At 42.1% G+C, this 14,913-nt stretch overlaps 1 protein-coding gene across 6 annotated transcripts in view; it reads left to right on the plus strand.

Annotated features, from left to right (window-relative positions):
• The window catches only part of LOC140301419 (CD82 antigen-like), a 34,396-nt gene extending 22,011 nt beyond the window's left edge, over positions 1-12,385 (plus strand). Inside the window, exons 4-11 of one of the 6 annotated variants that reach the window (XM_072379852.1) lie at positions 5,574-5,695; positions 6,271-6,345; positions 6,733-6,831; positions 9,396-9,569; positions 9,650-9,733; positions 10,797-11,188; positions 11,235-11,466; positions 11,613-12,385. In XM_072379852.1, the coding sequence (XP_072235953.1) occupies positions 5,574-5,695; positions 6,271-6,345; positions 6,733-6,831; positions 9,396-9,569; positions 9,650-9,733; positions 10,797-10,871 (629 nt within the window). In that variant the 3' untranslated portion in view covers positions 10,872-11,188; positions 11,235-11,466; positions 11,613-12,385. Of the gene's footprint in view, positions 1-5,573; positions 5,696-6,270; positions 6,346-6,732; positions 6,832-9,395; positions 9,570-9,649; positions 9,734-10,796; positions 11,467-11,612 lie in introns of all 6 variants that reach the window. The other 5 variants (XM_072379854.1, XM_072379855.1, XM_072379851.1 and 2 more) reach the window with 5 other exon arrangements.
• The last annotated feature ends 2,528 nt before the right edge of the window (positions 12,386-14,913 follow it).

Raw genomic sequence — 14,913 nt, forward strand, 5'->3', positions numbered from 1 at the left:
ACTCATCACTCCTCAGGCCGCACTGCATCACCGGCCGCCGCTGGGACGCCGCGCGTCGGGGGGTTTCACGGAGAATGCGGTCACAGGGCGGGGCCTCGAAGCGCGGGGGACAGTTTAGCTTTGTGCCGGCACAGAAATGACACATATTGACGCTGAATGGAACATTTTATGAACTGGAGCACAGTGACGGTGGCTTTGAGGGTGAATCAATGAGCTGATGCATCATGTGACGGATGAAATCAGAGCGCTGCAGAACCAGAACTCAGAGGCAGAACCAGCACAGAACACCACCTGATATGTTTCCATTATTCTGAACAGATCAACCGGGCCTTATGTGTCTAAAGCAGGCAGATTTCACCAGAACAAGCCAGAATCTCGTATTTCAGACTGGATTATGATCATATAATGCTGTTTGTCTCTGTCTGGACGGGCAGCAGCTTGGCTCCCATCAAAATGTCTTCAGAAATTTTCTAGTTACATTTAAACTCCTTCTGCAACCATCTTTGATGTGTTTTCAGCCGATTTTACACAGTTTATACCAAAATGTTTGGCTTCAAATGAAGAAATCACTCTTTCTATTTGTCAAAGTTTCACTGTGACACATTCAAACCTCATCTGTCTGATTTTAATGCATTTAAAAAACAGACTGATTGCATGGTTTAAACTACTAAAACGTGATAAAATGTAGATATTACTGCCAAGGAACTAAACCAGCATATAAAACTGTAATATATACATATATATATATATATATATGTATGTAAGTGTCTCTGTTAAATCTGTCCAGCTGATTCTGTAGAACAGCTTATTTTAAACTAGCTGCTGTTGCTGTAAATTGGATCCATTGAGCTCCTTTAATGCAGAAGGAATCACTTTAGACTCATAGAATCGGTGAGTCCAGCTGACAGAATGCATAAATGAAACCTTAACGATGTAAACCCTGATTTGAACCCAAACGGGAGTATTTTAAAACGTGTTTCCCTCCTCTTCTCCTGTTTTCAGCCGATTTTACACAGTTTATACCAAAATGTTTGGCTTCAAATGAAGAAATCACTCTTTCTATTTGTCAAAGTTTCACTGTGACACATTCAAACCTCATCTGTCTGATATTAATGCATTTAAACAACAGAAATACAGGGTCAGAATACGTTTTAATGGCGTTTTAATTACAGTTATCCAGGTAATCGAGTAATCTATCGATTATCTCATCGATTAATCGGATAAAAATGCATGGAGGCTTTTTGTGATCGACTTAGTGGAGGAATGGTTTCAGGTCTGGTTCTCAGACTGCATGAACAGGACAGACTTCAACATAAAAGGAGAATAAACAGAATAATTAACAGAGAACGGGCCTGATGTTCAGCACCAAGACGGTTCTCTGTGTCCTGTCTGTATCTGTAACAATAAATACTAAAACTCAAGCTTTATCCACTGTTAGTAACAAAAAAAAACAGGTTCTACTCTCAGATGTCCTTTCATTCCTCAGAACTCAGCACAATAATGAGTTTCCAGCAGAACTGAAACGCCTGGAAGTGAGAATTCTGCAGCTCTTTGCTTCTTGATGCCAGATCAGAAGGAACTTTTACATTCTACAGAAAACCATCCTGGTGTTGCTCATGTCCAAATCAAACTGAGTGCAGCCTTCTCTCTGTTTCCTAAGTGAAAGTAAGATTCAAAGTGGTTTTATTGGCTCATAATGTTGTATTTATACCTACAGATGACGTGGGTCTCACTCCTCACTCAGGCCAAAGGCTGCCTCTGGGTCTTCCACCTTCTTTAGATTAGATTCAATTCAACTTTATTGTCATTACACATGTACAGAGCAACGAAATGCAGTTTAACATCGAACCAGAAGCAATAAGCAGCATAAATAGTGTGATATATGGAGGTTTTTACAGGTTCTTATAGCACATGGACAGTATTTGCAGATGAAACTGTATTTATTGAGGTGTTGAACACATATTATACGGCTGGATGGACAGTTCACAGGAACTTTAGCATGATTTACAGTAAAGGAAACGATGTGTGAGGTGATATAAATACAGACGGGTGAGGATTGCTGCATAGATAATAAACAGCCTTCTAATTAAAGCAGTGCAGTATTCTGTACATAGTACTGTGCAAAAAGCTTGTTTAAAGTGTGCAGAACTAAACCAGCATATAAAACTGTAATATATACATATATATATATATGTATGTAAGTGTCTCTGTTAAATCTGTCCAGCTGATTCTGTAGAACAGCTTATTTTAAACTATCTGCTGATGCTGTAAATGGGATCCATTGAGCTCCTTTAATGCAGAAGGAATCACTTTAGACTCATAGAATCGGTGAGTCCAGCTGACAGAATGCATAAATGAAACCTTAACGATGTAAACCCTGATTTGAACCCAAACGGGAGTATTTTAAAACGTGTTTCCCTCCTCTTCTCCTGTTTTCAGCCGATTTTACACAGTTTATACCAAAATGTTTGGCTTCAAATGAAGAAATCACTCTTTCTATTTGTCAAAGTTTCACTGTGACACATTCAAACCTCATCTGTCTGATATTAATGCATTTAAACAACAGAAATACAGGGTCAGAATATGTTTTAATGGCGTGGAAAACAAATATTACAGTTATTCAGGTAATCGAGTAATCTATCGATTATCTCATCGATTAATCGGATAAAAATGCATGGAGGGTTTTTGTGATCGACTTAGTGGAGGAATGGTTTCAGGTCTGGTTCTCAGACTGCATGAACAGGACAGACTTCAACATAAAAGGAGAATAAACAGAATAATTAACAGAGAACGGGCCTGATGTTCAGCACCAATCGGTTCTCTGTGTCCTGTCTGTATCTGTAACAATAAATACTAAAACTCAAGCTTTATCCACTGTTAGTAACAAAAAAAACAGGTTCTACTCTCAGATGTCCTTTCATTCCTCAGAACTCAGCACAATAATGAGTTTCCAGCAGAACTGAAACGCCTGGAAGTGAGAATTCTGCAGCTCTTTGCTTCTTGATGCCAGATCAGAAGGAACTTTTACATTCTACAGAAAACCATCCTGGTGTTGCTCATGTCCAAATCAAACTGAGTGCAGCCTTCTCTCTGTTTCCTAAGTGAAAGTAAGATTCAAAGTGGTTTTATTGGCTCATAATGTTGTATTTATACCTACAGATGACGTGGGTCTCACTCCTCACTCAGGCCAAAGGCTGCCTCTGGGTCTTCCACCTTCTTTAGATTAGATTCAATTCAACTTTATTGTCATTACACATGTACAGAGCAACGAAATGCAGTTTAACATCGAACCAGAAGCAATAAGCAGCATAAATAGTGTGATATATGGAGGTTTTTACAGGTTCTTGTAGCACATGGACAGTATTTGCAGATGAAAATGTATTTATTGAGGTGTTGAACACATATTATACGGCTGGATGGACAGTTCACAGGAACTTTAGCATGATTTACAGTAAAGGAAACGATGTGTGAGGTGATATAAATACAGACGGGTGAGGATTGCTGCATAGATAATAAACCGTAGCTCCCTTCTAATTGAAGCAGTGCAGTATTCTGTACACAGAACTGTGCAAAAAGCTCGTTTAAAGTGAGCAGAACAGCCCAGTTTTACAGTGACCGGTGGTTTTGGTCGGTGTGGATGAACTGGGTCAGCGGGGCGGGGTTCAGGAGGGTGACACCTCAGGGAAAAAGCTGTTCCTGAGCCTGCTGGTCCCTGTGGGGGGGGCTCTGAAGCGCCTGCAGGGCAGCAGGGTGGGAGGATCCTTCAGAATGCTGCGAGCTCAACGCCGTTTCCTCTGGGCGTGCTCGATGGCGGGGAGTTTAGTTCCTATTCAGGGGGGGGCGATATGTTAAAAATATCATATCACGATTTTTTGATAATAAAATCACGATTTCAGTTTTATCTCGATCTTAAATTAAAAAGTGAAAAACAGACAGTGTTGCAGAAGTATTTTCAGCAGCTCGTACCGCGGGTCAAATACTTGAAGCAGGCGTTTGAACCTTTTCTACCGTCTTAAACGGTACTTTGCAGGATAAAAGCTAACTGCTTCTGTTCCCTCTTTCCATCGCCTGCTTGACCTGTTATAGGAGAGTCTTTGTGAAACGCCTGTTAATGTTGTCTGTTTTGGTCTTAGCTAGCTTAGCTTAGCTACTCCCGCCTTCTGGGGCGGAGCTTCCTGTCCTGGTTCCCGCCCCCCCACAGGTGCCTGGGGGGTGCAATCTTTAATGAAAAACGTTCATCTGATCTTTGTTTTCGCAGCTTTTCAGTGAAAATTTCACTTTTTTTTATGTAAATCTAGAAATAATCTGAAAACTTTCTGATTCAGAAACCTGAAATCAGCAGAATTTAACTAATTTTTACCAAAACTCAGGTTTTATTTTCCTGCTGAAGCAGCATCGAGTTCAGAGGATTGATCTGATTGGTCTGATTGGTCTGATTAGTCTGATTGATCTGATTGATCTGATTGGTCTGATTGGTCTGATTAGTCTGATTGATCTGATTGGTCTGATTGATCTGATTATTCTGATTGATCTGATTGGTCTGATTGATCTGATTGGTCTGATTGGTCTGATTGATCTGATTGATCTGATTATTCTGATTGATCTGATTGGTCTGATTTATTTGATTAGTCTGATTGATCTGATTGGTCTGATTTATTTGATTAGTCTGATTAGTCTGATTGATCTGATTGGTCTGATTTATTTGATTAGTCTGATTAGTCTGATTGATCTGATTGGTCTGATTTATTTGATTAGTCTGATTGATCTGATTAGTCTGATTTATTTGATTAGTCTGATTAGTCTGATTGATCTGATTGGTCTGATTTATTTGATTAGTCTGATTGATCTGATTAGTCTGATTTATTTGATTAGTCTGATTAGTCTGATTGATCTGATTGGTCTGATTTATTTGATTAGTCTGATTGATCTGATTGGTCTGATTGGTCTGATTGATCTGATTGGTCTGATTGATCTGATTATTCTGATTGATCTGATTGGTCTGATTTATTTGATTAGTCTGATTGATCTGATTGGTCTGATTTATTTGATTAGTCTGATTGATCTGATTGGTCTGATTTATTTGATTAGTCTGATTAGTCTGATTGATCTGATTGGTCTGATTTATTTGATTAGTCTGATTAGTCTGATTGATCTGATTGGTCTGATTTATTTGATTAGTCTGATTGATCTGATTAGTCTGATTTATTTGATTAGTCTGATTAGTCTGATTGATCTGATTGGTCTGATTGATCTGATTGGTCTGATTGATCTGATTAGTCTGATTTATTTGATTAGTCTGATTAGTCTGATTGATCTGATTGGTCTGATTAGTCTGATTAGTCTGATTGATCTGATTAGTCTGATTAGTCTGATTGATCTGATTAGTCTGATTGATCTGATTGGTCTGATTGATCTGATTGGTCTGATTGATCTGATTGGTCTGATTGACTGACCTTCCAGCAGGGAAACAGGAAGCTGTTGCTTCTTTAAAACAAAAACATTTCAGCTGTTCACTTTTTGATTAGTTGGAAACGTTGTGGGTGAAAAAACGGCGTGTTGTTGTCTCCCATCAGATAACTCCACCTCCGTGAAGGTGGCCTGTTACATCCTCATCGGGGTCGGAGCGTTCTCCATGCTCATGGGCTTCGTCGGCTGCCTGGGCGCCATCTATGAGAACCGCTGCCTGCTGGGCGTGGTGAGTCGCATTTTACTGTGGGTCCAGGCTTCAGGATAAAACTGGAGTGAAACAGGATTTATCTTCATATCCAGATTCTGCTTCACACCATAGACTCTTTCAGTTTGTTTCACTGAAACCCTGTTAGAAAAGATCCTTTTTAGCTCCGCTGAGTGTCAGAAATACAGTTTGTTTCAGTTAATTTCATCTTAAAATCATCATTTGAAGTAAAGAAAGGTTTGTCTCCTTTAATAAGTCTCTGAAATCATGTTTGGACTTTTAAAGGTTCTGTAAAGATGGATTTATGATAAAACACTGTGGATTTAGTGGATTTTCTCTGCTCAAAGCCACCAGACTAATATTGATGATGAAGGTGCTTCTACAAGCTGTTGAATCAGGGGTTCACTTAGTTTTTCCCTCACTGATGAAGGTGCTTTTACTGCATCTCTGCCGGGTCACTCGGGCAGATGTTCGCTGATAAAAAGTGAAACTTAGTCGTGTTTTGGTCCAGATGTGTTGAACAGATGTTGAGGCAGATCCACATGTTTCTGAAGGTGTTTCAGGGCTCATGTCTCACCCCTCCTCCTCTTCCTCAGTACTTCAGCTGCCTCCTGCTGATCCTGATCGCTCAGATAGCAGCGGGCGCTCTCATGTACTTCCAGAAGGATGTGGTGAGTGATGTCACTTCCTCTTCACGCATCATCAGATTGTCTCTTGTCTTGGTTTCAGAAGCTGCTGTTATCAGCAATCCTCTGACTGGTTGATGTTCACAGGAGAACCAGCAGATGCAAAAAGGGAGCTTTAGCGCCCTCTGGTGCTCAGACTGACGCATTTTAGCATTTTATTTAATCAATATTGAATATTTAAACTATAAATTAAGAGAAAAGTCAAACGTTTGAAGGGCCTCACAGTTCAGGGTCAGAAACATTCACAAAGAAAAGACATTTTTATTGTGAACTCAAGACGACAGACAAGCTCGTAAGTTTCAGTATTTCCAGAAATGTTGGAGATTAAATCTCTTATGAGTGCATCATAACTGCGGTTTTTATCTTTTTAAGCTGAACAGCGAGATGTCCAAGATCGTCGCCAAGGTGCTGGACAACTACCCTGGAAACAACTCCACCACAGAGCAGGCCTGGGACTTCATCCAGAGGAACGTGAGTTCAGCCGGAAGCACGACCCGAGATCAGATTCTGCTCACCTCTTTGGGCCAAACGGAAGCTGCTTCTATTCAACACGCGTACAAATCCATCAGTAATCTGTTCTGGATGCGTTCTGGATGCGTTCCATGTGTTCTGGATGCGTTCTGGATGCGTTCCACGTGTTCTGGATGCGTTCTGGACGCGTTCCATGTGTTCTGGATGCGTTCCACGTAATAAAACGTCCCAAACCCATCAGACGGAGCTGAAAAAAACTGGGACTTTGGCTCGAAAGTTTGAATCTGATTTCCAAAAAGTCATTTAATCTAATTTAGTGGACGTGTTCTGGATGCGTTCCACGTGTTCTGGATGCGTTCCACGTGTTCTGGATGCGTTCCACGTAATAAAACGTCCCAAACCCATCAGACGGAGCTGAAAAAAACTGGGACTTTGGCTCGAAAGTTTGAATCTGATTTCCAAAAAGTCATTTAATCTAATTTAGTGGACGCGTTCTGGACGCGTTCTGGATGCGTTCCACGTGTTCTGGACGTGTTCTGGATGCGTTCTGGATGCGTTCCACGTGTTCTGGATGCGTTCTGGATGCGTTCCATGTGTTCTGGACGTGTTCTGGACATGTTCTGGACGCGTTCCATGTGTTCTGGACGTGTTCTGGATGCGTTCCACGTAATAAAACGTCCCAAACCCATCAGACGGAGCTGAAAAAAACAGGGACTTTGGCTCGAAAGTTTGAATCTGATTTCCAAAAAGTCATTTAATCTAATTTAGTGGACGCGTTCTGGACGTGTTCTGGATGCGTTCCACGTGTTCTGGATGCGTTCTGGACGCGTTCCACGTGTTCTGGATGCGTTCCACGTGTTCTGGATGCGTTCTGGATGCGTTCCACGTGTTCTGGACGCGTTCTGGACGCGTTCCACGTGTTCTGGATGCGTTCTGGACGCGTTCCACGTGTTCTGGATGCGTTCTGGACGCGTTCCACGTGTTCTGGATGCGTTCCACGTGTTCTGGATGCGTTCTGGATGCGTTCCACGCGTTCTGGATGCGTTCTGGACGCGTTCCACGTGTTCTGGATGCGTTCTGGACGCGTTCCACGTGTTCTGGATGCGTTCCACGTGTTCTGGATGCGTTCTGGATGCGTTCCACGTGTTCTGGATGCGTTCTGGACGCGTTCCACGTGTTCTGGATGCGTTCCACGCGTTCTGGACGCGTTCTGGACGCGTTCCACGTGTTCTGGATGCGTTCTGGACGCGTTCCACGTGTTCTGGATGCGTTCCACGTGTTCTGGATGCGTTCTGGATGCGTTCCACGTGTTCTGGATGCGTTCTGGATGCGTTCCACGCGTTCTGGATGCGTTCTGGACGCGTTCCACGTGTTCTGGATGCGTTCTGGACGCGTTCCACGTGTTCTGGATGCGTTCCACGCGTTCTGGACGCGTTCTGGACGCGTTCCACGTGTTCTGGATGCGTTCTGGACGCGTTCCACGTGTTCTGGACGCGTTCCACGTGTTCTGGACGCGTTCCACGTGTTCTGGATGCGTTCTGGACGCGTTCCACGTGTTCTGGATGCGTTCTGGACGCGTTCCACGTGTTCTGGATGCGTTCTGGACGCGTTCCACGTGTTCTGGATGCGTTCCACGTGTTCTGGATGCGTTCTGGACGCGTTCCACGTGTTCTGGATGTGTTCTGGATGCGTTCTGGACGCGTTCCACGTGTTCTGGATGCGTTCTGGACGCGTTCCACGTGTTCTGGATGCGTTCCACGTGTTCTGGATGCGTTCTGGACGCGTTCCACGTGTTCTGGATGCGTTCTGGACGCGTTCCACGTGTTCTGGATATGTTCCACGTGTTCTGGACGCGTTCCACGTGTTCTGGATGCGTTCTGGACGCGTTCCACGTGTTCTGGATGCGTTCTGGACGCGTTCCACGTGTTCTGGATATGTTCCACGTGTTCTGGATATGTTCCACGTGTTCTGGATACGTTCCACGTTCACCTTCCTCATTCTTTCAGTGAAACAAATGGACTTTGTTCACTAACGGGTTGAAACCTGAATATATAAATGTAATAACAGGTTATTGTTGCATTAATTCTTCATTCATAGACGTATTTATCCTCAGAATGTTTCACGGGTTCGTGAAAACTGAAGTGTATAAATACAAATACAGCAATATATAAAATAAATGACTAAATAAATACGTTTATATGTTTTATAGAAGTAATAAATGAAAAAGTAAATAAGTAATTAAGTTGGGACGCTAACACAATTTAAGCAGAAAAATCCATTTCTTTCACATTCTGTTCCATTAGTTTTACATGAAACTTTAGTTTAATTCATGATTTAAATCGACTGATGAAGCCAGTTTCAGGACAGTTTCAGTCCTGCTCAGAAGTGACTTCAGAAGAAACCGATTTGTTCCAGATAAATAAATCTGAATATATATTTAATTTAAGGTGAACAGTTGAATAGAAGCTGCTTAATCAGGTCCAGTTTCAGAGGCCGAAGCTCTGATGAGGCGCCGTAACGACATAATGACGGGAACTGAACCCGTGTTGATGCTCGCTCTGCAGATGGAGTGCTGTGGTTGGACGGGCCGTTTGGACTGGAGCGGTAACCAGGTCATCACCAACAGCTCCCAGCTGCTGTTTCCCTGCTCCTGCCAGAACATCTCGCTGTCCTCCGGGAACTTCTCGGGGAGTGGGTTCTGCGAGGCTCAGACACCCGATTGGCCCGTTTACGATGTGGTAATGAAGCCGGTCGGCTCGCCTGTTTGCTGTCGCTCGGCTGCGTTCTTCAGTGATTAATCCGCCTTTGTTCTGATCAGGGATGTGCGTCCAGTGCAGAGAAATGGCTCATGACCAACGTCGGGGTCGTCCTCGGGATCTGCCTCGGAGTGGCGTTTGTTGAGGTACGACATCAGTTCATTCATGCAGCTTCAGCTCATCCATGGAAGAAAGCTGCGTCAGCGTTTTTCTTTGGGGAAACACGATAAAACAGGCAGTTAATGGAAGATGCAGGTGTTTAAAGAGAGAAAGGATCAGGAAATGAGTTAGAAAGGTTCTGCACAGGAGCCCACGTCTTTCTGCTGTTTATGACCATTAATAAACGGAGAGAAAGCAGCGAAACAGATGATCCAACACTGTGCAAAGTCTTTTTAAACCAGTACAAAGACACTTATGAGCTATGTGTAAATAAATAAATAAATAAATATATATATACATATATATATATATATATAGTTATATATATATTATACAGGAATGTGAAAGTGGAGACTAAATAAAAAAGTGGAAATAAATGCAAAGAACAAAATGACAGAAGTGAATATATCTGAATGAAAAAATTATAAAAATTCAAATAATAAATTTATGGTGATTTAAAAATAATAATTTGGAGGGAATATTATTATTATATATTATTATTTCAGCGAAACAGATGATCCAACACTGTGCAAAGTCTTTTTAAACCAGTACAAAGACACTTATGAGCTATGTGTAAATAAATAAATAAATAAATAAATATATATATATATATATATATATATATATTATACAGGAATGTTTAAATGGAGACAAAATAAAAAAGCGGAAATAAATGCAATGAACAAAATGATAAAAATTCAAATAATAAATTTATGGTGATTTAAAAATAATAATAATTTGGAGGGAATATTATTATTATATATTATTTCAAAATGAAATAAAGAAAAATATATAATTTGGAGGGAATAATTCGAATAATACAGAACTAAAAACAGGAATAACAAATAAAGAAAGAAAGAAATTAGATATTTTCCAATTTAAATGTAAATAAAGTAAATAAATGGCGACATTAATACAAACGTAATGAAAGCAGAAGCATCTATTTCTCACATTCTGTTAGATTAGTATTATATTTTAGTTTGATTTGAGTGGACTTCCTGTTTGGGACGTATTGATGACAGTTTTCCTCGTGTTTGATGTGTTTTGCAGCTGCTCGGGATGATTCTGTCCGTCTGCCTGTGCAGGAACATCAAGGAGGAATACACCAAAGTGCCAAAGTACTGAGGCTCAGCCGAGGGCCTCGTTAAACTGAGGAAACAAATTTAAAGGGTTCACATACATTATTCTGGCCTCTGTTTGGTGAAATTAGGACAAAATGTAAAATAATTTTCTTCATGTTTTATTGGATTTTTCTTCTGAGAATCTTTTTCTTTGTTTTGTTTTTGGTTCAGTTTCCTTTAAGCACTTTAGAAATGTTTTAGTTTTGAATTTTGGATCATCTGAAAGTTAATTTGAAGGTGAGGAAATGACGGTCCCTGATGTCAGATCAGCTCTGATGTCAGATCAGCTCTGATTTCAGATCAACTCTGATTTCAGATCAAGTCTGATTTCAGATCAGCTCTGATTTCAGATCAGCTCTGATTTCAGATGAGCTCTGATATCAGATCAGCCCTGATTTTAGATCGGCTCTGATTTCAGATCAGCTCTTAATGTCAGATCAGCTCTGATGTCAGATCAGCTCTGATGTCAGATCAGCTCTGATGTCAGATCAACTCTGATGTCAGATCAACTCTGATTTCAGATCAGTTCTGATGTCAGATCAGTTCTGATTTCAGATCAGCTCTGATTTCAGATCAGCCCTGATTTCAGATCAGCTCTGGTGTCAGATGAGCTCTGATATCAGATCAGCTCTGATTTCAGATCAGCTCTGATTTCAGATCGGCTCTGATTTCAGATCAGATCTGATTTCAGATCAGCTCTGATTTCAGATCAGCTCTGATTTCAGATCAACTGATTTCAGATGAGCCCTGATTTCAGATGAGCTCTGATGTCAGATCAGCTCTGATTTCAGATCAGCCCTGATTTCAGATCAGCTCTGATTTCAGATCAGAACAGCCCTGCATGCTTTTAGTTTCCCTTTAAAATCTGAAATTAAGTTGTTTGTGAGGACGTTTTAGAGAAGTTTGGGAAACTCAGTGAGAAATGAAAAGTTTTTTCTTTTTCTTTTTTATACAGAAGTTCTCTGAGTTGTTGTGAAATGTTTTTAGTACTTTGTATATAATTTTAGTGATTATTTTTATGAATTTGATTCCAGCAAATATTTCAGCCACTGTTTTCTTTAGCAGCTGAAGTCTTTTTCTTGTTAATTTCTTCTCACTGTCAGGATTTATCTCTGAAAATAATGAAAATAATGAGGTTCTAAAGGTTCATCATCCCAGTTTACAATAGAAGACTTTATTTTAGCTCTCCAGCCCAGGTTAACCCCACAGTTCGAGGAGCGATGGCTCTCTTTTAACCACCTTTAATTGTGAAACTAAGGCAACAGATTATTTTAATGCAAGATAAATAGATATTTTTGGGAGAGATGCCTCTGTACGATTTTTAGCTTTGAGCCGTGGTGTTTTTTATCGTTTGTGTGCAGTCTTTATGGAAGACATTCCTTTAATCTCGCAGTGATTCCTGAGGGTACGTCTGTTTGGATCCAGATGGACTTCTGGTTTTGTAGCTCGCTGAAGTCTTCGGTGTGAACTCACAGCATTTATTCTGATTCATTTTGACAATAAACTGATTAAATCTCCGCTTCTGTTTTCATTTCTGTTCATTATCTGTTAGTTAAACTTTGTTCTTCCGCCGCTGCTCCCTCTGGGCTTCCGTAGTTCAGGAACAGTCATCAGACTCAATCAATTCCAGCTCATTCAGAGCCAATTTAAAACGTTTCCTCACTAAGGAAACCAACAGATTAACTGAAACTTCTGTTGCTGCACAAGGCGACTGTGGAGAGAAAAAACGTTCCGATTCGTGGTGATTAATGTTGTGATGAGGGACCCAGATCAGATTCAGAGGGAACCGGAGGCTGAAGAAAACTAAAAGTCCACAAAAAGTCCCCTTTAACAGGAAGAAATCCCCACCAGAACCAGGTGGGACGGCCACTCCTGGGATTCGGATCAGGAACGGGAAGGCGTGGGACAGAAAAGGTTTCTGTGACATCACAGTGTCTCCGCCCATCATGCTGCATTCACTGTTCCACGGGAGTTTCAAGCCTTTTGCTAAGTTCTCATCAGCGGTTCTGTTGTTCCCCAAAGGAACTGGGCTCATCATGTTCTGCCAGAACTCTGCTTCGTGTTTGATGAGAACAAAAACATATTGAAGTAAATTTAGAAAGAGGAAGTTGAGAATAAATCAGGACATCTGACCTCTTGATGCTGTTTCCAGGGATTTTCTTTTCTCCAGTTTCTGAACGTTCTCGTGTCGTTGAATTTAACTTCAGGAAGTAGAAGAAACCACAGCGAGGTGGTAAAATGTTGTCCTAAAGATACGAATAAGAAGATAAGAATCTGTCAGAAGCACCAGCATTGATGGAGAAAAAAGGTCAGTTCAATTCAATTCAGTTTTATTTATAAAGCACCAGATTACAACAATTGTCATCTCAAGGCACTTAAGTAATAAAGTCCAATTCAAGCCAATTGGAATTCAATTCATTTTAATCATAATCTAATTAATTCATATGGAGCCAATTCAAAAATAATATCCGAGCTAAGGAAACCAACAGATTGGACCGAAACTTGTCTTCAGTCCAATCTCCCGTCCTGAGCCTGAGGGACTGTGGAAAGGAACGACTCCCTTTAACAGGAAGAAACCTCTGGCAGAACCAGAACCAGGAAGAAACCTCTGGCAGAACCAGAACCAGGAAGAAACCTCTGGCAGAACCAGGAAGAAACCTCTGGCAGAACCAGAACCAGGAAGGAACCTCTGGCAGAACCAGAACCAGGAAGAAACCTCTGACAGAACCAGGAAGAAACCTCTGGCAGAACCAGAACCAGGAAGGAACCTCTGGAAGAACCAGAACCAGGAAGAAACCTCTGGCAGAACCAGGAAGAAATCTCTGGCAGAACCAGAACCAGGAAGGAACCTCTGGCAGAACCAGAACCAGGAAGAAACCTCTGGCAGAACCAGGAAGAAACCTCTGGCAGAACCAGAACCAGGAAGGAACCTCTGGCAGAACCAGAACCAGGAAGAAACCTCTGGCAGAACCAGAACCAGGAAGAAACCTCTGGCAGAACCAGGAAGAAACCTCTGGCAGAACCAGAACCAGGAAGGAACCTCTGGCAGAACCAGAACCAGGAAGAAACCTCTGGCAGAACCAGAACCAGGAAGAAACCTCTGGAAGAACCAGAACCAGGAAGAAACCTCTGGCAGAACCAGGAAGAAACCTCTGGCAGAACCAGAACCAGGAAGGAACCTCTGGCAGAACCAGAACCAGGAAGAAACCTCTGGAAGAACCAGAACCAGGAAGGAACCTCTGGCAGAACCAGAACCAGGAAGAAACCTCTGGCAGAACCAGAACCAGGAAGAAACCTCTGGCAGAACCAGGAAGAAACCTCTGGCAGAACCAGAACCAGGAAGGAACCTCTGGCAGAACCAGAACCAGGAAGAAACCTCTGGCAGAACCAGGAAGAAACCTCTGGCAGAACCAGAACCAGGAAGAAACCTCTGGCAGAACCAGGAAGAAACCTCTGGCAGAACCAGAACCAGGAAGAAACCTCTGGCAGAACCAGAACCAGGAAGAAACCTCTGGCAGAACCAGGAAGAAACCTCTGGCAGAACCAGAACCAGGAAGGAACCTCTGGCAGAACCAGAACCAGGAAGAAACCTCTGGCAGAACCAGACTCAGGAAGAAACCTCTGGCAGAACCAGAACCAGGAAGAAACCTCTGGCAGAACCAGGAAGAAACCTCTGGCAGAACCAGAACCAGGAAGGAACCTCTGGCAGAACCAGAACCAGGAAGAAACCTCTGACAGAACCAGGAAGAAACCTCTGGCAGAACCAGAACCAGGAAGGAACCTCTGGAAGAACCAGAACCAGGAAGAAACCTCTGGCAGAACCAGGAAGAAACCTCTGGCAGAACCAGAACCAGGAAGGAACCTCTGGCAGAACCAGAACCAGGAAGAAACCTCTGACAGAACCAGGAAGAAACCTCTGGCAGAACCAGAACCAGGAAGGAACCTCTGGAAGAACCAGAACCAGGAAGAAACCTCTGGCAGAACCAGGAAGAAACCTCTGGCAGAACCAGAACCAGGAAGGAACCTCTGGCAGAACCAGAACCAGG

The sequence above is a fragment of the Leuresthes tenuis genome, unplaced genomic scaffold, assembly GCF_036924035.1.
Source record: "Leuresthes tenuis unplaced genomic scaffold, fLeuTen1.0.hap1 SCAF_2, whole genome shotgun sequence".
NCBI lineage: Eukaryota > Metazoa > Chordata > Actinopteri > Atheriniformes > Atherinopsidae > Leuresthes > Leuresthes tenuis.